The following is a 21438-nucleotide window of genomic DNA, read 5'->3' on the forward strand; positions in this document are numbered from 1 at the left end:
AAAACAGGCCTGATTCAGAGGTCTGAGGTCCAGAGACCTTCCTAATGGTCTTCCTAAAGACATCCTCCATGGGTAAAGAAGTGGCTAGGCCAGAACAACATTCTGAGAAAAATGGGCCTGGGGGAAACCCAGAAGCCTGGTCAAGCCCTGGGGCAGATGACTCCAAGCACAATGAAGATGCAACTAAGACAATGACATCAAGAGCTACCATCACCTCAACTTAAAGCCCAACATCTACAAACTAGCTGCATTGATCTTCTTGAATTTTCTCCCACTTCTAGCCCCATAAACTGTGAGCTCCTTGAGGGCAGAGACCACGGGAAGTTCTGTCCAATGCTTTAAAGTCCTAATCCATGTCCTTTTCTCATCAGGAACCATCCTAGTAAATGAACTTCAGGTTCATCTTCCATAAAAGTAATGCCATCAGAAACAATATGTGCACCTGGGTGGCTCAGTTCATTGAATAACTGACTTTGGCTCAGGTCATGATCTCACAGTTTGTGAGTTCGAGCCCCGCGTTGGCCTCTGTGCTGACAGCTCAGAGCCTGAAGCCTGCTTCAGATTCTGTGTCTCCCTCTCTCTCTGCTCCTTCCCTGCTCATGCTCTGTGTGTGTGTGTGTGTGTGTGTGTGTGTGTGTGTGTGTGTGTCTCTCTCTCAATAATAAATAAATGTTAAAAAAAATTTTTTAAAATATGTGCCATTATCAAGGGCCACTGGCATTGAGCTTCTCATTTTCTCCTTAGGGAGTAAGCATTCCAGATAAGGAAGAAAGATTGAACACAGCTGCAAAGCTGGAGAAGGTAGGTGACCTCATGATCCTACTGTTTTGCCCAATTCCTCTAGGACAGAGAACTTATAGAGTTCTAAACATGATTAAAAGGGTGTGTGTGTGTGTGTTTGTTATTAAGAACAGAACAAAACATCCAGATCTTCCTTCGTGCCAGAACACCTGCTTGTAGCCTCACACCTGGATGAGTGGTGAGTCATTGGAAATGATGAGTCCTCTGACTTCCCTTTTGAGATCAGAGTCTGCTACGGAGCCAGAATTTGCTGATCATGGAGCATGCAGACACTCTGTCTTTCCTAGAAATGAGAAGAAAAATCCCAGAACCAATCCTCTCATTTTACAAATGGAGACCTGACGCCCAGAGAGTTCAGGTGATATGTTCAACATCCCTCAGCAAGACAGTGGCACAACCAGGACCACATCATGGTTTCCCAACTCATAGTTCTTTCCACTGTAGTAGCTATGAAAAAATTTTCATTTTGCTCCTTGGAGGAGAAGGAAAAAAGGTAGGGAGCACAATATTAAGTTTTTGGATTCTCTGTAGGCTTCAATAACTTCTGTTAACCTGGCCTCCATTATCCTGGCTGTGGTTACCTTCTGTGGTTTCCTTTCCATGGAAAATTGGGTCCTAAGTCAGTTTTTAGCTTTCAATTGGCTCAGGGTTCTTATCAGGGCTGGTGAAGTCCCCATGCACATGGCTCAGGATCTCTCGGTCTGTAAACAGGCGGAAGGCAATCTGCTCACACTCTCGCTTGGTCCCACATTCAAACAGACACCCAAACAAGCCCTCCTTTTCCAAAGCAGCCAAATCAGAGTAGCCACAGGGCCCGCAGTGCAAGATCCAGGGGTGGGACCAGCAGGCAGCACCCAAGGGGGTCTGATTGAGGTAGATGCCTAAGTTGACCCTCCTCTTCTTACAGGTTGGGTGTGAGTACAAGAGCCATGATTCAGACAGTGTTCCAGCTTCTTGCTCTAGCCTTAGTGATCTGTCCAGTAGAGGGCTCTGCTGAATGGTAGAAGCATCTTTGCCATTAGGGTCCTGGCACCCACGTAAGATCTCCGGGGGCCGGAAACTCACCACACTGCCTTGGCAGCCATGCGGGGGCTCACAGAGCTGTCGGCTCAGGGCTAGTCTCTGAAAGCATTCACCACGGTCATCGCTGAAAGCCTCCGCCCGGCACCTGTTTGATGTCCGGGCACTGCAATACAGCACGGGGTTGCCACCCCTCCCAGTCACCTCTGCCACTTCGCACTCCACTGTTGCCATGGGCTGAATGAGCCTGCCGTGGTGCCATGTGGCCCCTAGGTCATCACTGTAGATCATCAGGGAATGAGGCTTGGCTTTACATGGTAGCCGGAAGCAAAAGAACCAGTAAGGGATGTAGTAGGCATATGCAGGGATGACCAGCCTCCCCGACTGTAGCTGGATGCCATGACCTGGGCCCACAGCGAATGTGGCCCAACGCTTCACCTCTGCACCAATAACCTCTTCAGTCAAGTCCCTCACCTCGCTCCATGAACAGCCAGTGTCTCGACTGCAGATGAAGCAGAGGCGGGCTGCATTCCTGCCTGACATGACCTGCTGACGCTCGGTGACATGGCCTCGCACACAGATGAAGAATAGGTATACACAGCCGTTTTTCTGCTCCCACACAGGACAGGGGTTCATGGTCCGATGCCCAGGTAATGTGGCTTCCATCAGTGGCTTCAAAGGTCCCCACTAGACAAGGGGAAGGGGGAGAGAGCAGGAGTGAGAGACTACTAGGAATACATGAGGCTCATTAAAAGCATTAGTCTTTTTCAGTGATAAGAAAGAAATGATATTAAAATCTACGAAATCATGAAGGCTCAAGTATTCACTAAATTCTCAAACATTACAGGATGATTTATAAGGCTGGGAAGAGGTAATGCTAGATATTGTATAAGCTGTCCCCTCTGTCTAGAACACTTCCTCACTTTGTCTAGATGCCCAATTCACCCTCCAAACTCAAAAGTCCCCTCCTTTGTAAAGCTTTCTATGAACTTCCTCTGCTCCCCTCCTCTCACCAAAGCAACTGGTAGCTTCCTCTTTGTACACACAGAAGAGTTATAGAACTTATTATATAATAATCATCCTTTTTTGTGTGACTGGCTCCCTTCCTAGATTATGAGTCTTTTGAGGAGTGCCCAGCACATGATAGGAGCTAAACAAATATTTTTTAAAAGAAAGAAAAACCAAGAAAAGTAGAAGGAAGTAGAAAAAAAAAGAAATGAAGAAAACTAAAGCAAAGCGGACAAATATGAAATTTAGGCAAATAAAGGGAAATTTAAAACAAAGAGTTTTTCCTTCCTCTACTATCCTGGGGAGGCAATTCATAACACTGGCATTAAAAACTCAAGCATGGAGTCAGAGATACCTAGTTCAAACCAGCCTTCATCACTCATTGTGTGACCTCAGGCAAGTTACTTGAACTTAACTTTACCTCAAATTCTTTATCAATGAAGTGGAAAATGTAACAACATGCTCACACAGGAGTTGCTGTAAGGCTAAAATGAGATAATGCCTATTCAGACATATTACAAAGAAAGGCCTAATCTCCTTAATAGATTTTTAAAACTGTATTATAAATTGGTAAAAAAAAAAAAAAAATTCCAGAAACCCATCTGAAATGGGCAAAGAGGAAGACCAGACAACTCACAGAAAGAGGAAAAAACAACAAAAACATGTGCAACCTCACACATAAAACAGAAAAGCAAATTAAAATTAAAATTGATGTAGTACCTTTCATCTAACAAACTGGCAACGGCATAAACTTTGACAATATTCTGTTGGCAAAAATGTGAAGAAACAGGTACTCTCTTATATCGACCAAAGTGTAAAATGCTTCAACATTTACGTAGGGCATATCAAAATTCCAGATGCATTCATCCTTTCCCAGCATGCCTAATTCTGGGAATTTATCCTAAGGTATATCTGCTCATCAAATTAAGTATATACAAGATTACTTACTCACTGTGGCATTGCTTGGAAAAGCAAAATATCATGAACCCAAATATTCATCAACGGGACTGGTTACATGAACACACAATGCAAGAGATGCAAAAAGAAAAAGGAAGGCCTCTACACCTTGAGATGGAAAGATCTCCCTAACATATTGTTAAATGAACAAAGCAAAGTACAGACCAGTGGATGCAGCATGCTACTTTTTGCATCAGAAATATGGAGGAAAAGGGCTTCCTGTAACAGCGACCTAGGTAATTTGAACCAACATTTCCATTGAGACTGGAGACGACAGATAAAATATTAAGACAAAAACATCTGGCTAAAAGCATCAGGGAGGAAACAAGACAATGAGGAATTATAGGCCAAGAACTGAGAGAAGTTCATTCAGAGAGGTTGGCCTGGTATTTCAAGTCCTTTTTCCTCTCAGGGTATCTCTGCTAATTCTCAAAGAGATAACTGAAAAGCTGAGAAGCTGAACAATTTGTTTGACAGCCTTATGGGGCTAGGAGGACAAAAATTTGGGGCCCTGGTAAACCCCCATGCTTTAAGATGGAACTTTAAAGAGCTAAATGCAGAGCAAGGGTGAAACTGAAGTAGACTAGCCTTCACAACCACCACTCTAGAAAACTGGCTAGCATTATCTCCTGAAGGGGAACATAAACATACCCTATGATCCAGTAATGACATTTCTAGGCATAAGTCCAGCAAAAATGCATGCACGTATTAGCAAAAACATGTACAAGAATCTTCAGAGAAGCCTGTACACAACAGTTCAGATAAACCTCAAAAATACTGAACAAAAGAAGCCAAACATAAAGAATAAAGATTAAAAACAAGCAAAACTAAACTCCAGAGCTATAAATAAGGATAGTAATTTTCTCTGGGAAAAAGAGGGGGGATAAGAGAAGGTTCTGAGGTATTGTTAGTATTCTATTTCTTGAACAAGTGTTGGCTTTGTCAGTTCACAGAGCAGACATCCATGTTTTGTACATTTGACATTTATGTTATGTTTTCTACATATGTGTTACCACTCCACATTATAAACATTTTAAAGAGGAGTATTGGGGTACCTGGGAAATCTTGTCACACACTACAACACACATGAACTTTCAGGACATTATGCTCAGTGAAATAAGCCAATCACAAAAAAACACACCTACTGTATGATTCCACTTACACGAGGTATCCAAAGTATCTAAAAACTCATAAAAACAAGGAAGAATGGTGGTAGCTAGCAGATGGGGCAGGGGGAAATGAGGGTTGTCCAAAGAGTATAAAGCAGCAGTCTCGATGAAAACGTTGCAGAGATTTGTTGCACCACAATGTGCCTATAGTTAACAAAACTGCAATGTACACTTAAAATGGTTAAGATGGAAAATTTAGGTATATCCTACTACGATTAAAAATTTTTAAATGTTTGGGGCGCCTGGGTGGCGCAGTCAGTTAAGCATCCGACTTCAGCCAGGTCACGATCTCGCGGTCGTGGGTTCGAGCCCCGCGTCGGGCTCTGGGCTGATGGCTCAGAGCCTGGAGCCCGTTTCCGATTCTATGTCTCCCTGTCTCTCTGCCCCTCCCCCGTTCATGCTCTGTCTCTCTCTGTCCCAAAAATAAATAAACGTTGGAAAAAAAATTTTTTTTAATGTTTATTTATTTTTGAGAGGAAGAGAGACAGAGTGTGAGTGGAGGATGGGCAGAGAGAGAAAGGGAGACACAGAATCTGACACAAGTTCCAGGCTCCTAGCTGTCAGCACACAGCCCGATGCAGGGCTCGAACTCACAAACCATGAGGTCATGACCTGAGCCGAACTCGGACACTTAATGACTGAGCCACCCAGGAGCCTCGATCCTACTACAATTTAAAAAAATTTGGGGGGGGGGCACCTGGGTGGCTCAGTCGGTTGGGCATCCAACTTCGGCCCAGGTCATGATCTCACAGTCCATGTTTAAATAAACATTAAAAATTTTTTAAATAAAAAATATATATAATGTATTTTTTTTAAACCAGCAAATTGTGAAAAAGATTAAGAGGTTTTAGCTGATGGTCTACTTAACATTAGTCAACTGTATTATGCAGCTGCCAAAAAAACAAATGCTATTTTATGTATTAAAAGACTGCATTAAAAGGATAAAAAACAGGATAGCCACCTCATTGCTGAGCTGGTCAGTCTATCCTTGGAGCCCTAAATTCAAAGGACCATTCTTTGAAAAAGGACACTGACATTCCAAATCAAATCCCAAAGACAGTAATCACAGCTTTCAAGGGCCCAGAAACGAAATCAAGACTGTGGTCTTAAGAGCCACTAAAAGAATGAAGCTGGCAAGCACCCAAATCAAAAGACTCAGAACGTATGAATACTGCTTTCAGGTACATCAAAGAGCATTCTCTGGAAAAGGGACTTTCTATTATGTATAGATCAGATGTCCCAGAAGCTGGAACAAGACCAATGGGTAATTATAGAGAAGTACAGGTTGTCTCACTCCAAAAACAAAAGTTAACAGTTGCCACAGGATTAAGTTCCTCATCTGAGGAGGTGTGTAAGCAGATCCTTTATAGAAGATGACTAATGTTGAATTCCTACTATGCAATTGCTATTATTAATTACATTTTATAGATGATGAAACAGAGAAGAGTCAAACGTCCCAGGTCACATGGCCAATAAATGGTAGGTCTTGCCTGACTCCAAAGCCATGTTCTTAACCCCTAAGATATTAGTAGCTACCAAGGGAATACAGAAGATCTCTTTACTGGGAAAGAAGCTAGGCTGATGATTCTTCTAACTTCCAGATTCTACAGACAGATAAATCAGAGAACGGAAGGGATAAAATACAGAGAAGGGAGAATGAGTTCAAGTGGACACATCTGTGAACGTTTCTGAGGTTACACAACAAACATGGTCCAGTAAAAAGTGCTCAACAGCCTAACTGTTTGCAATAGAAAGCAGGGCAACACGACCGCAGGCAATGCCTGTCCTGGAGGGAATAAAAAACTAGAACTCCAAGGTAGGCTGCCCGCTTGGCCTCTCTGGAGGCCAATGATACAAGCAGAGGTGTGGTCCTAGGAAGCAGCCATGAGGAAGGCTCATGACAAGATGGGTGAAAGAGCAGGGACTGAAAGTTCCCTAAAGTAAAAATCATTCCCACAAGGAGATGTGAGCAAGTCATCCAGAGCAGAGACAGGGGTTGCTGGCAAGGCCCACATTCAGCAGAAAAGCATTTGCGCTGTAATAGCAAAAAAAGAAAGAAGAAAAAAAAAAAAGTCATCCCTATAGAGGTAATGTTTTCATGGTGATATCTCCATGAGTAGAAAACCAGCAGGATTAGAGTGCCTATTATAAAGATACATGTTTGTTTGTTTACAAAAGGCTCTCAAATCCATGGTCTCATCTGATCCTCACTTCAACCAGCTCTGCAAGAGAAAAGAAAAACGGGATCTGAAATAACCCTATACTCACAGGCCCAAGGGCAGCAATCATTCTTTGCTCTCGAAAAATGCAGTAAAAATGTGCTACTTAGGGGCAAGGGCTCCAACCCCATCTCTGCTGCTCAGTAGGTGTGTGTCTGAGGCAAACCACTTTTAATCCCATTTCCTCCTTTACGATGGGGATAGTATGTACCTCACATAAACCATGCAGAAGGGGGAGGATTGTTGTTATCCTTGCCCTCACCATCTGCTAGTTGTCTTGAACAAGCTACCTATCTCTTGGAATACCAGGATCCCTGATCAGAAAACTGGACTAACGATGCTTCCTTCCTTCCCTGGATGACTTATAAGAACAAAAGAAAATGTGAATGAAAAACACACCACATGTTAGCTGAATTTGAATGAACCGTGGAGGCCTCTGGAATCAGAGATGGAATTTAAAGCCTGTTTCTGCTGTTTTATTACAGCTATGTGACCGTGAGCAAAGTGGCAACCTCTCTGAGCTTCAGTTTCCTCATCTGCAAAATGTGACTGACAACCGTGCCTATGTCACAACAGAGCAGTTATCGAGAATCTAATGTGCACCTAGCACACAGGAAGTACTCAGTAAGTGAGAGCCGTTGCTTTTACTGTTTCTTTTTTTCTTCCTCATCTCCCACGCAGGGTTCTTCCAGCACAGATGGGAAAGGGCACAGGCCCTGAAGTGCTCTAAGCAATGTGGAGAGAGATTGAGGCTGAGAGCCAGATCTGGGATGAGGAGTCACCTGTACCGAGTGCCCAGTCCTCAACCCCCGCCTCAGCACCAGGTGGAGAGCATCCTCATCCCTGCTCGTGGAGCGCTTCTCTGCAAAGGCCAGGAAGGTGTGGGTGGGGGGGATGTAGAGCAGGGCTGGGATCCGGTAGGTGATCCCTCTCTTGTCTTCCTGCTGGAACAGAGGGCTGCTGAAGGAGCACGATGTCACTTCTTCCATGACCTCTGCAAGGATAGGAGGCAGCTAAATGTGGGGCCATACCCAAATGCTGGCCTGTGCACAAGTTCTGCTCTATCATTCTATTTCTGAAGATCACACACAGGGAGGCACGGATGTACTCAAATGTTTACTTTTTTGTCCAAAGGTAACACCATGGTCTCAATAGCACAAAGCAAGCAATACGCATGCTCATTGAACAAATCTATCCTCCACACTCTGGGGAAATCCTATGCAGCCTGTGTCAAGTATGTCTTTACGGAGATTCTGCATGGGCTGCTGCCAAGCATCCAGGGGTATTACCAGCCTGGGTGGTTTCCCATGTCAATTTCTGTGGAGGTTTTAGGCCATTCGGATAATATAAATATAAATCCAAATCCATATGAGGAAAAGCCTGTGGTTAAGAACTCTCTGGGGAAACTTTCCCCCTCTATTAGAGCCTAGGATAAGAGGCAATCTTTATCATCTCTCTGTGTCAGCAAAAAGAATTCTTTTTACCTAGTCCACCATACCAGCGGGTGCAGACTTTCAAGGGACCTAGTTTCACGCAGCGATCTTAGTTCCGCTACACCATGTGGGCCCACAGTTTCATTCACTGCAACAGCAGGTCTACTAAAGCCCAAACTTCTAGGTAAGTGAGAGCAGCAAACATCCAGGGCAACTGAGGTCAGGTTACGGGGCTAACTAGTCTGGTTTTCAGTTTACTCTTGGCTTCTAGGTCCCTGGGAATTTCTCTTACTTTCTTGCAATTTCAGCTATAAAGGACTTTATTATATTTTATCTACAATGTTACAGGTTAGCTAGCCTGTCATAATGCTGAAGATGTAAGTCTGCAGGTACACTTCTCAAAGAAATCAGGGGTTCTACTTCTCAGAGGCCCAAAAAGGGAATCAAGCCAGACAGAAGCAGGCTTAGAATTTTTTTATCTTTCACTATCTGTCATTCAAACCCTTTCATATAAATCACTTGTAAAAATTATCAGACTATAAAAATGAGGCCCAGAAGGCCTTATTCATTTATTTAGTAAATACTTCTGGGTGCCCACTCCAAGTCAGGCCAAAAGGTAGGTGCTGAGGCGACAAAAAGGAATCAGAAGTCCCTGCCCACATCCAAGTGAGGGAGACAGACATACAGGGACAATTACAATATCATGCGATAAGTGCCACATTAGAGGTCAACATGATAGCGTGTAGGAAAACAGAAAAAGGATCTGTCTAGATCAGGGCAGTGGAGGGTTTCTGGAGAGAAAAAAACTGAGTCAAGTGAACTCCTGCCTCATATCCTTATGCTCTGTGCCTAGAACATTCTTGTTTCACATAACCACAGAGTTCACTCCCTAAACTCCTTCAGCCCTGTTCCAATGTCATCTAATCTATGAGGTCTTTCCTGACAACTCCCCTGCCCCTCTCTATCCCCTCTCTGCTCTCTTCTCCATGCCACTTATCATCCAGATTATACTTGTTTAATATATACTACACAACAGAAGCTCCATAAAGGGCAGGGATGAGTCTGTTCTATTCACCGCTACACCATTATACCTAGAACCATGCCTGGTAATTGATAGGCACTTGACGAAGTCATTATCTGTTAAATGACTGAATGAATGAGTGAGCTGGATCTTAAAGGATGAATAGCGAGTCAGCCAACTGAAGGGTGAAAAGGGCAGAGGGGGTGAATGTGAAAAGCCTACAAATGATAGAAAACAGTGAGCTGTGGGGACTGTCGATAGTGCAGCATGACTAGAACAGAGTGCAGAAGTGGGACTGAAGGGGTCAGCAGAATCCAGGTCCTGGGAGGCCTTGCTACCTTATTAGGGTGTTTATCCCACAGAGAGGGAGCCACTCAAGAGTTTTTGGCAGAGGAATGGCATGATCAGGTATGCATTTTAGACCAATCTCCCAGGTAGCCTGTGGGCAATAAACTGAAAGAAAAAGTTGCACTGCTTTTGGCCACAGGTGCCTAGTGTCAATCAAGACAAACTTATCCAAAGGCATACCAATGATTCACTTGGTCACTTGTTTCTAACTTAAAGAAGAACCGTGACTCACTATCATGAGAGGAATGGGGAGTTAGCCTCCGGAGTCCAGAAGAAAAGCCTCCTCCCCTCACTCCCAATTCTGTGCTCTCAGTAGCAGAATTGAAAAGCAAGTGGGAATTGTCTTCTTCACAAAGTACTAGAGCACACTTCTCTCTCCTTAACTCAGGCTCTCCTGCCAGAGAAGGTCAGGCTCTCCTAAGTAAAGATCTGTCCTTGAGCCAAGCTGGCGTGATGGTTAAGAACATAGGATTAGGACCCCACTAGGACTACCTGACTTTGGGCATGTTATTTAACTTTCCTAATGTTTCAGGATCCTCATATATAAAATTCAGTAGAGTTGTAGAGAGAATTAAGCTAAAAATTGAAGTGGCTGTTACAGAGCCCATGCCATAGTATGAGCTCAATATATGGCAGTTATTATTTTTAGACTGTCAATCACTACATATTCTACAGTTGACTGTTGGACAACACAGGGATTAGGGGTGCTGACCCCAACTCTGGGGGTTATAAACTTTTTGTATCACTTTTGACTCCCCTCAAAACTACGAATAGCCTACTGTTGACTGGAAGCCTTACCAATAACATAAATAATTAACACATATTTTGTATGTATAGATGTATTATATACTGTATTCTTACAATAATGTTAGAGAAAAGAAAATGTTAAGAAAATCACAAGTTATAGAAAAAACATTTATAGTACAGTACTATATTTATTTAAAAAATGCTTCTTTAAGTGAAACTGCAATTCTAAGCTGTGTTGTTCAAGGATCAAGGGTAGTCTTATTTCTTGAAACCTGTGTATGGTGATGATGATGATGATGATGATGATGATAACAGTTACAACTCTTTCTTAAAAGTATTTAAATCCATCTACGCCTCTGGGAAAGATTGTATTTAAACTCTCATGCGCCCACACATTAATTACAAGTGAATACCACACTATTAATGATCAGTTAACACATGATTATTAGTTCACACCCATGAATTCCCTGGGTGATAATAATAAAGCAAAGAATAGGCATGGAGTGGGGAGGAGCAACTAGGAAAAAGGAGAGGGAGAGGTAGTGAGGACAGCACCAAAGCGGAAGCACAGCTTCTCATATGGGGCTTGATTCACATCCCATCTATACTTCCGTGTGACCTGGTGCTAGTCACTTAATCTCTCTAGGTCTTGGGACTCCTATGCTTGTAAAATGTAGATAATACCTATATAAGATGACCAATATGAAGAACTACTCAAAAGTGCTTTATAAACTTTAAAGCACTATATAAGTAAAAATATTAAAACTTTCGATGTCTTCACAATTTCACTTATGGCTTTGCTATCACTATAACAATTAGAATCACTATCATTAACTTTTTGTTAATTATGGTTATGTTGATCATGGTGACGACAGTGGTAAGCAGCATAGACGACTCTGGCACTGAAACCCAAACTTTCACACAAACCATATACTGGGAACTAAGGATAGAGAAGGATTAGATACAGTTCTGCTTTGGTGTTGTTCATGTTAGCAGAGGACTCAAGCTATTAATTGCTACTCCATATAATCCTCCCTGCTCTCTTACTGGGAAAGAGTATAGTGTAGCCTGGACTTTGAAGTGTAATGTGGTTTGACACTTACTAGCAAGTCATTTTATCTCTGAGTCTCTTTTTTCTGACTTGTAATGAGGATAATGCCACCTATTTCTCAGCATAAAAGAACAACGTAATTCCAAAGACTCCAGTTAATTCAGTGCAGCAGGCAGCCATCAGTGAACCCCAGAAAGAGGCCTCCCTAACTCATTTATTTATTCCTAACAATTAATATTTAAAAAGCACCCATCCTTTGTCAGGCCTGTTGAGATCCAGCACTCCAAATCCCTCTCATTGTACACATGGGAAAACTCAGGCCCTCGGAGGGGAATAAGCTTATATTAGGCCACTTAAGTTAGTAGCAGCAAGCCTGGACCAAGATTCAGGTCTCCTAAGTTGCAGCTCGGGACTCTCTACAACCCATACAACCCTTTCTGGTAAGGGCTGCCCCTGGCTCGGTTCCCTTTCATCTCTAAAATGGTAATTCTACGGTTTAGGTTTGGCTTCGTTGGAAGGAAAACAAAAATAGACTAGCCAAGAATACTCTCTGGCCATGTCTGAATTCCTGGCCCACTGGAGGGCTCTGACTCAATATTCCCCTCAGACTGGATTTCCTAAGCCCAGGCGGTGCCGCCGAACCTGTCCCCACACTCAGAGTGCCCCACTTTTCGGGGATCTCTGCAATGTCGCAGCCCCGCTCACCTTCACGGGACCCCAGCTCCTCCATCTCTCTCGGAGCAGAGCTGGGCGCCGGGCAGCTCTCACGTCTCGGACACCGAAGCGCGGGAGAATGAACCACGCAGCGGGGAGAGGGAGAGAGACTGCGGAAGACACGGAAGCAACACGAAAACTGAAAAAAAAAAAAGGGCGACACGGCCACGGAGAGAAGGAAACACCGACAGACCCGGACGTCCAGACTACCCAGCCGGGAAGCGATGGCGGGGACGCGCGGAGGCGGCAGCCGGCCGGCGGTTGGACCCACAGTTGGCCGCTGCCCAGAGTCGGCCCCGCCCCCATGGGACGGGCGCAGGCGAGGCCCCGCCCCCTCGGTGCCCGGCGCCGCAGTCCTTTCTCTCCCGCGCCCCTAGCCCGGTCCCAGACACCGTGTGGACCTGCCCCTTGCTCTCCCCGACCACCACCAGCTCCAGCTTAGCCCCGAGACTGGCTTTGGCTCAGGCCCTGGGCCTACCTCTGCTCCCGTGGGCCGGGCAGCAACCTGGCTCCGCCCCCCACCCTTCCATTTCCTCCCCCTTCATCCCTCCCCTCAGTCCCCTTGCCCCACGCTCGTATCTATTGGTTGCCTGTCAGCTCATAGGTATCACCGCCTAAAATTTCCCCAAACAGCCTGGGAGTCCAGCAAAGGTTCCGGCCCGCAAGAAAGAACTCCACAAAAAGAACCAGAGATCCAGCGCATTAGACGAACCCCTCCCCCTAAAAAAATTAAAATTATATGTTATTTTATACGTGTGTACATGATTATATGTTGACAAAATAATAGTATTATAATCCATTGAATAAAAACCCATGAGTTCATATTGACATAATTCTATAGAATTCCAATTAATAAATGTGGACTCTGCTCAGACGATGTGAACACAATATAGCTTATTCTGAACACCTGCTTTTCTTCTGAGTCTGGAATTTTGGTACATGCCAGGCAGAGGGTGCAGACATACCAGTCCCCAGATTCCCTAGGCAGAAACATGGTGCACATGCTGCATTTTCCTTGCTGGGGGAAAGTGTGCTTAGTGCAACCCCTCAGGAGGAGAGAGCATACGAAATACACATGGATTCCTTCAGACTCCACTTGTGTCTTTTTCTCTTATGATCCAATGTGTCTTTACTACATTGCTGTAATAAAGTTGCTGTGAGTGCAACTATTAGGCTGAGTCCCATGAGTCCTTCTAGTGAGTCTATGAACCTAGGGGTGGTCTTGGGAACCCTTAACCAAATACCATATATAGTTTTAAAACTTGTAAAACAATACCATATAGTGTTGAAGAAAATGCATAGGAATAATAAATACTAAATTCAGGGGAGTAGTTACTTCTGAGAGTGCAGGGAGTAGGACATGATTAAGGATACCCAAGGGACTAATTTTTTAAGGTGGTTCATTTTATTATTCTGTAAACCTTATTATTTGTCTAAAACATTTGTTTTTAAAGATTGGCTCCCACAAAGTCCTAGGGCTCTTCACCCAGACTTCTCCAAACTCACAATCACCAATTCTGTAGATCAACCACCAAGTCAATTTTAGAAAAATATCTAAAGCTAATGCCAGATTTCTGTCAATTCTTTGACTGGTGGTCTTGGTCCTATGCCTGAGACAGTGAGTTGCAATCTCTATATTTGGAGGCGATAAGATCTTGGCTCAAATCCAGACTTCCCACTCCCTACCTCAGTGACCTTGGCAAGTTATTTAACTCCTGTGCCTCAGTTTTCTCATCTGTAAAATGGGCACTCTTGGCACATCCTCATTCATGGCTCAAATGAAACAAGTTTCACTTCCTGTAACCTCCTAGGCCTCCATGTTAAAATAGTTACTCCTCTTCCAACCATCACAGTACCTTACACATCACTTCTGATGAATTTTGTTTGCCACTCTATTGGCCACCCTGATTAATCTGACAGAAATGGGACTTAATCCATCCTAAAAGGATAGTATCAACAAAACTCCAAGCAACAGGATGAGACCAATCTACAAAACTGACCTTACCCATACCCAAGGGCCAGGGCTCAACTAGGTAGAAAAACAAACAACATAAAACAAAACAAAACAAACAAACAAAAAAACCAAGAAAACCAACCAACCATAAGCCATCAAGGTCTGCTTTAGAAAGCTGGGTGCCATTCTCTTATATCTGTATTGACCTTAAACCCGGCCTGAGGCATTAATCTGGGTACAGAGAATGTATTAGTGTTTGCAGACTCTACCTGGGCCCACAAGGAAGTCAAGGGCAATTCTATCATCCATAACCACATTGGCCAGTGAACTGAGGCTCACCCAAATGCCTTCCAGGGCTGAGGTGGTATCATTGTTGCCTTCAGCTAAAGTCAGGGATGAATTTCATATCAACATTTCAAACAGGATGACCCTCAAGATAGGATAACTTCTTGCAGAACGTGCACAAATAAATCAGCCAACCCTCCGGGAAGTTCCCCTATGTAACCAAAGGCAGCTTCATCTTGGAGGAATCTCTACAGTCATCTGAGGACTACATGATCTAATGGTGGTTCTTCTTTAAACACTTGAAGGTTGCTTATGACCCTCCCTACGGAACAAGGCACGATGTTTTCAGGGAGGGGGCAAGTTAATGCCTGACTTCCACATAGAAGGTATAGTCCTGAGGTCATATGTGATACCCGTTTACAATTGTTGGGACTTCCTAACTGGGACCTATTATCAATTAGGGGACACAGGTTGACAGTGTCACTAATGAGGCCTCCTGGTACCTGGTAGGCTTCAGAGTCCCCATCCACTTAAGTATGATTGAAACCAGGCCTTATTTTTGGAAAGACGGTCTGATGGCAGTTGGCCCAAACTGTCCCATATGTCCACACCAACAGTGAGGTGGCATTTGTCCACCCCATAAGGAAACAGCAATAGCTACAAGAATGGGGGTGACGGAGACATGTAGAGGTTGTGCATTTTACAGAGAGGAATAGGAGCTGCAAGTGCACCTGATGTTTCCGATAGACTTCTCAGTAGGTTAAAGGGAATGACTATCAAATTGTGGTCAGAGCCATCTAGTGGGGGATGTCAAACCAAGTAGTCAGTCAAGTTTATGGAGTTTGCAACAGCTTGGTAGAATTGTACTAGGCCATTTTCCTTTCAGAGAAAGGCTCTAGAGGTGACTCTTTTTCCAAATGTCATGATCTAGGACCATGTCAAACCAACGAGAGAATCCAAGTGCCTGAAACAGAATTCAATGAGAACCAGAATTCAATGTGACTAGGCTGCCACCTGGAAGTTGTAGTAACAAGGTGGGCCTGGGGATGCTGTTAGGGCAAATATAACATCATGCCTAACAATGGTCAGGGCTGAAAACATAATTTTCAGGATAAATCTACACAACACTCTCCAATCCCTCTCATTTTGATCATTACACCATAAGCAGCTATGAGAGTTAATTTTATGCATCGATTTGACTGGGACACGGGGTCCCCAGATATTTGATTAAGCATTATTCTGGGTATGTCTGAGGATGTTCCTTGATCAGATTACCATTGACTCAGTAGATCCAGTAAAGCAAACTGCCCTGTCAAAAATAGGTGGGTTTCATCCAATCTGTTGGAAACCTGAATAGGACAAAAGTTGGGGTAAAGGAGAATTCACTCTATCTGCCTGTCTTCAAGCCAGGAAATGAGCCTTTTCCTCCTCCTGAACTGGAACTTATACCATCAGTTCTCTTGGTCCTTAGGCCTTTAGATTCAGATTGGAACTACACCACAGGCTCTTCCGATCTCCAGCTTGCCAAGAGCAGGTCCTGGGACTTTCCAGCTTCCATAATCACGTGACCCATTTTCTTATAACACATCTCTTTATATATTCATGAACATATTCATTCTTTTTTTTCTGGAGAATCTTAATACTGCAGTAAAGACAAAGTGACCGCTTCCTGGGGACAGCCACATTCAGTGGCCAAACTGCTTTACAAAGGTGTATTGACCAGGACAAGGTAAGTGAAGTAGTCAGAAATCTTGTGACTGTAGGCTGTTTTTTCAGTAGGCTGTCCCAACATTCAACAATAGTCGATGCCTGTGGATGGAGGAGTGGAAAGTCAATCAAATACTTTGATTATCAGCCCTCTGCTGTTGAGTGGTTTTCACAATAAAGATTCACCACTGTCAGAATGTATGTGGTCAAAGAAAACAAAATCATGAGACAGATTAGTTTCAAGATCAAAACAGGGTAGAGTTGGCTGATTGACTAGAACAGCAACACTGTAACCTGAAAAAGTATCCTGTTGAAGCACTATTGGTAACCTCAAGAGGGAACCAAAGGCCTGACAGAGTTAGTCAGCCAGAAGTGGATGGAGGCCATGCTTGGGCTATGTGGCTTCACTCATGGCTAGACTAAAAGGACTTTTTTTTTCTTTTTTTTAATGTTTATTTATTTTGACAGAGAGAGACAGAGCATGAGCGGGGGAGGGGCAGAGACAGAGACACAGAATCCTAAGCAGGCTCCAGGCTCTGAGCTGTCAGCACAGAGCCTGACGCGGGGCTCGAACTCAAAGACTGCGAGATCATGACCTGAGCTGAAGTCGGAGGCTCAACCGACTGAGCCACCCAGGTGCCCCTAGACTAACAGGACTTTTAACAGGAGTCACAAACCTGGCATGTAGTGGTAGCCTCTGCACCAGAAGCATAAAACTTTTACTCTGTGCCCAGGCTATGATGGTGCATGTAATGTCATATCTGGTATGATGATGGATACAGGCAATGATGGTGGCAATCTGAGTGGTTACAGGCTCCGTCAGCAGTTTGATTCCAGTTGGTCTTCAGTGAATAAGCCCCCACTGTGAGCATCTACATGAGTGATCCAGACAGTTCAACTAATAGCTGCAATTCATTTTTAGTTTGTGGCCCCCAAGAATGTCTTTAATCTGACAGTCTATGTCTGCCAAGTGATAGACCATAGCCCGAGTCAGTAAAAATATAACATGTTTGGTCTCTAAGGTCCCTTGCTTAGGACAAGGGTCATAGCCTTCAATTCAGCCCATTGTGCTGACCAGCCTTTACTGTAGTCAGTTTCCAGAAACATCACTTGACACCGACAGCTCTTAACTTAGCTGGACCATAAGTGAACCAGGCTCAGGCATCTGACTGGGAAAGTCTCTGTAATCAAGGGCCCTTTTGAGCCAGTGGCTTTGCTTCAGGCAGCTGAGTCTTGGAATACAGTCTTTCCAAAGGAGTGGGTATCACTTTTTCAAGTAAAACTAAGATGGGCAGTGGCTGCATCCCCAAAATGCATCATTTCCATTTGACTAGGGAAGGCTGCTGGGCTTTTTGTTAATTTCAAGTTTGAGTTCGTGTAACCCAAAGTGGGGATGTTAGGCCAGGTACCAGGCTTCTACAGGTCAGACGTCATTTCAACAATAGCAGTAGTAGCCTCCCAGCTGTCCAACTTTTTCAAAGGGTGTACTTGGTGCCTGCAAAGGATACGTGGCACTGCTATATTAGGAAATGGGCTGAGTACTCCAGCAGTCACCAAGTTCTCACCTAACTAAAGCTGTTGATTTTCCTTTCTCACCTCTTAGGATTCTGTATTTTGTTATGCTACTCAAGAGGAAACAGGAATCACTTCTCTATAAGCAGTAGTCCCTGAATGGGAGACTTGCAAACTTTCACACTTCAATTTAATGTATAACTGCTGTCAATAACACATTACTGTGAAAGCCATACAACAGTAACACTGAGCCCGTGTAGAGGCTCCCCTACAGTTATTTAGTTTTCCTTTCCTACTACAGACTTTGCCCAAACCCTGCCAGGTGAAGTCAAGCACTCCCCCACTCTCCCCACCAACTACAGGGACTCAGACCAAGCAATCTGAGACCGATATTGCAAGGCACAGCCACAGCCACCAAGAAATCATGTTCCAACCCAAGAGTTTGAGGAAGTCACAGGAGTAGGAGAGGCTAACCTGCAGGGGGCAGCTGGGTCAGCAGGAAGGTCTTTTCTCTGACTCCTGCTCTGGGGTCAGTGCTGCCTTTTCCCTAGTGTACCTCTTGGCTCTGAGGAGCACCTAGGGTTCAGGGGCTATTTTTTTGTTTGCCCACCTTGCATACTACCATGGATCTGTCCCACAGTCCTTGGTACTTCTGACCATTCCTGTGCCCAGGGCTCCCTGTGCCCATGGGACCAAGTAGGATGGTGACTTACATGCTTATATTCAGTAGAGTTGTTAAAAGGGAGTCCCTCTCCTCCTCAAAGATCCCCAACATAAATAGCTTCTTTCCTTAAAACAAAGGGAGAAAAGGATCAGGGGTTATAGAGAGACTGGCCTTGTGCCAGTAAACAAGGTCATGTACTTACTTTCACTTCAAATGGCTACCTGCTTGGTCATAACAAACTCCTAATATATTTGGTCCATTCAAACTCTGTATCTTTATTGCCATTTATTTCACCTTCGGGGAACCCTCTACTCATCAGCCACAGCCATAGAGCCTTCAGCTGGGGCCACAGGCTTACTGCCTTGTTGTCAAAACATTCTTTCCTCCTCCTGTCCAGAAAAGAGTGAACAACAACCTAAGTACCATTTGGGCAATGTGTTTCAATCCTACCTCTTGCTGTTTTGCCTCAAAAATTTCATTAACAGGTGGGACAGTGAAGGACCCTTACCCACTTGCTCAGCAGTATTTCCTACCAGACCCCAGGTTATTTTCTCACATCCTCTCACCCAACCCATGTCCTTTCTCTTGTAGAAAGCCATGGCTACCTGTATCCTGTCCTTGTTACCCAAACTGTCAGAGTAGCCTATGAAAGGGCTACAATTTTATCCTACTTGCAACTAACAGGTTAGCCTACTATTTTATCATGGATACTGGTAGAAGACATGAGACTCCCAGATCAAACACAAAGAACTTTTACACTTACAGGAAGCAACGTGAGCAGGTTTGTGCTAGTTCTTCAAGCCCCCCTCCCCAACAAAAGTGACTTGGGGTAGGTCTAGATAGATGGATGCCTACACATGCAGGGGGATGTGTCACAGGAAAAGAACGCTGAGCTTGGGAGATTCAACATTTTTATAGTGCAAAGTAGGGAAGAGACATTACTTCAATTCTCAAGATTGCTTACTGCCAGAACACTAAGATATGCCCCAGGAAGTGGTCAGGGTCTTACATTCACATGAAGTGAGAACATGCAGGGGTGCTCAGGGCTCATGGTAGATTGCTTCTCCTAACAGTTCTTCATTCTCTAGTGGGTCCCCTTTAACAGCATTATAAGCCAAATCCAGGGAACTAAGAGCTTGAATACTACTCAATATTCATCAATGGTTTCCCATTGTCACAGGGTTTGACACAGGGAACTCTTCCCAAAGGGCCAAAGCTCCCTCACAGCAGTCAAGACCCCCTGCAAAAAGTTCCCAGTCCTTTACTGTGGTCTCTGAACAGATCTAAGCTTGGCCTGATAAATTGTAGGAGGGGTTTGGCTGTTAAGACAACTCAACAGTTGCCATTCTTCCTTAATAGGCATTCTGTACCCGAATCCCTTCTCTCCCAAGCAAACTAGCTGAAGTTTAGAAAATTCACCTGGTTTCTGCCCACAGAAGTAAGGGATTTCCCTCTTTTCATGCTCCTGTAGGGGTGTGTCTGTAACTGCTGTCTGAAAGGAGGAATCTGCTGCCCACTCATGATGAATATTAGTGTCACTAGTTATAATAGGGTGAAGAGCCAAGGCTGCCAGATTAGTGAGGAAATCCATTAATGTTGGGATTCACCGACTGGAAAGTAAGCAACAACCAGGGCACCTTCTGAGCAACTACCTGCCTCTGAACCTACTTTCCCAGTACTCAGAGCTTGCAACCATCTTCTCCAACCCTATTTCTAACAGGGAATAATGTATTTAAATGTGTTTATGGATTTCCGGAGGAGACAAGATAGCAGAACAGCATGGAAGTTTTTTTTGTGTCTTGCATCCATGAAATACAGCCAGATCAACACTAAACCATCTTGTACACCTAGAAAACTGATTTGAGGATGAACACAACAATCTGCACAACATGAACCACAAAATTAAGCAGGTACGCAGCGCGGACAGGTGAACTGGGGAGGAGAGAAGCCGCAAAGGGCAGGGAGCTGTTTTTGCTTGCGGACAGAGAAGATGAGGAAGGGGGGTGGGGAGTATGAGAAAAGCACCCTCCCCCCAAAGCAGCTGGAGAGAAAGTGGAAAAGTGGAAACAGCCGTAGGGACTTAACTAAAAAAGGGAGAAAGGAGAGGGCTTAAATTTCATTAAGGCTCTATAAACAGGGGGAGCAGAGTTTGAAACTCCACAGCTCAATACCTGGTGGTGCTCTGGTGGGAAGGGCGAATCTCCAGGAGCAGAATAGCGTCCGGGAGGTCCACGGGCCACACAGAGAGAAGCAGTTCCATTGCTGGAAGGACATTTGGTAGAGACTGTGTGGCCACCTGGTCGCAGCAGACCCCAGAGAACACCCACATTCGCTGGTGCTGGAACAAGGTCGTTAAGGGTGAAACCTGGTACCAGATGTATGTTGTGATTTTCCATAATCCCTGAAACGCTGGTGCTATATGATCGTGTTAACTTTTTCTGGGGCAGGCTGGCACCCAGTTGCAGTCTCCGGGCATCGGCAGCAGCACAGTCCTGCGAATATTCCTGGGTGTGGCCAGCACTGGCCATTGCTCGGTGAGACCCTCTCCCAAAGGATCTGAGCGGGTCAAAGCCACAGTCCCTCAGAATTGAGGGGTCAGGAAATACAGCCACATCTGAGATAAAACCCAGGAGAGAGGTGCCTCCTGGCAAACTGAAGGCTTGGTCACAGACAGTGTAAAAGCAGGGAGTGGACAGAAGCCGGAGACAAAGGACGGGTGTGCGATTGCTGGTTGGGGAGAGCACAGAGTTCCCACACTTGAGACTGAATAGCTGGGCGAAGCCATTTTCACTCCTCCCGCGCATGCGCATACCCACCTACAAGCACCA

The 21438-nt window shown here is 44.5% G+C and overlaps 1 protein-coding gene across 1 annotated transcript; it reads right to left on the reverse strand.

The window, feature by feature from the left end:
- Positions 1–627: 627 nt before the first annotated feature.
- NEU3 (neuraminidase 3) lies at positions 628–20939 on the reverse strand. The gene is made up of 4 exons (XM_047072281.1): positions 20782–20939; positions 12480–12598; positions 7957–8168; positions 628–2508 (listed from the first exon to the last, which is right to left on the reverse strand). The coding sequence occupies exons 1-4, from the start codon at positions 20937–20939 to the stop codon at positions 1429–1431; spliced, it is 1569 nt and encodes a 522-aa protein (XP_046928237.1). The 3' UTR covers positions 628–1428.
- Positions 20940–21438: the final 499 nt, after the last annotated feature.

The sequence above is a fragment of the Lynx rufus genome, unplaced genomic scaffold (genome assembly GCF_022079265.1).
Source record: "Lynx rufus isolate CCGP_SWC_20201006 ecotype Redwood Valley unplaced genomic scaffold, mLynRuf1.p SCAF_9, whole genome shotgun sequence".
Taxonomy (NCBI): domain Eukaryota; kingdom Metazoa; phylum Chordata; class Mammalia; order Carnivora; family Felidae; genus Lynx; species Lynx rufus.

Excerpts from the sequence above, each read along its gene's own strand:
- NEU3 (XM_047072281.1), bottom strand. The coding sequence starts at position 20,939 with ATGTGGGTGTTCTCTGGGGTCTGCTGCGACCAGGTGGCCACACAGTCT. Across the intron at positions 8,169-12,479 it reads GGAGCTGGGGTCCCGTGAAG|AGGTCATGGAAGAAGTGACA; the intron begins GTGAGCGGGGCT and ends CTATCCTTGCAG. Across the intron at positions 2,509-7,956 it reads GGACTGGGCACTCGGTACAG|TGGGGACCTTTGAAGCCACT; the intron begins GTGACTCCTCAT and ends CCCCTTGTCTAG.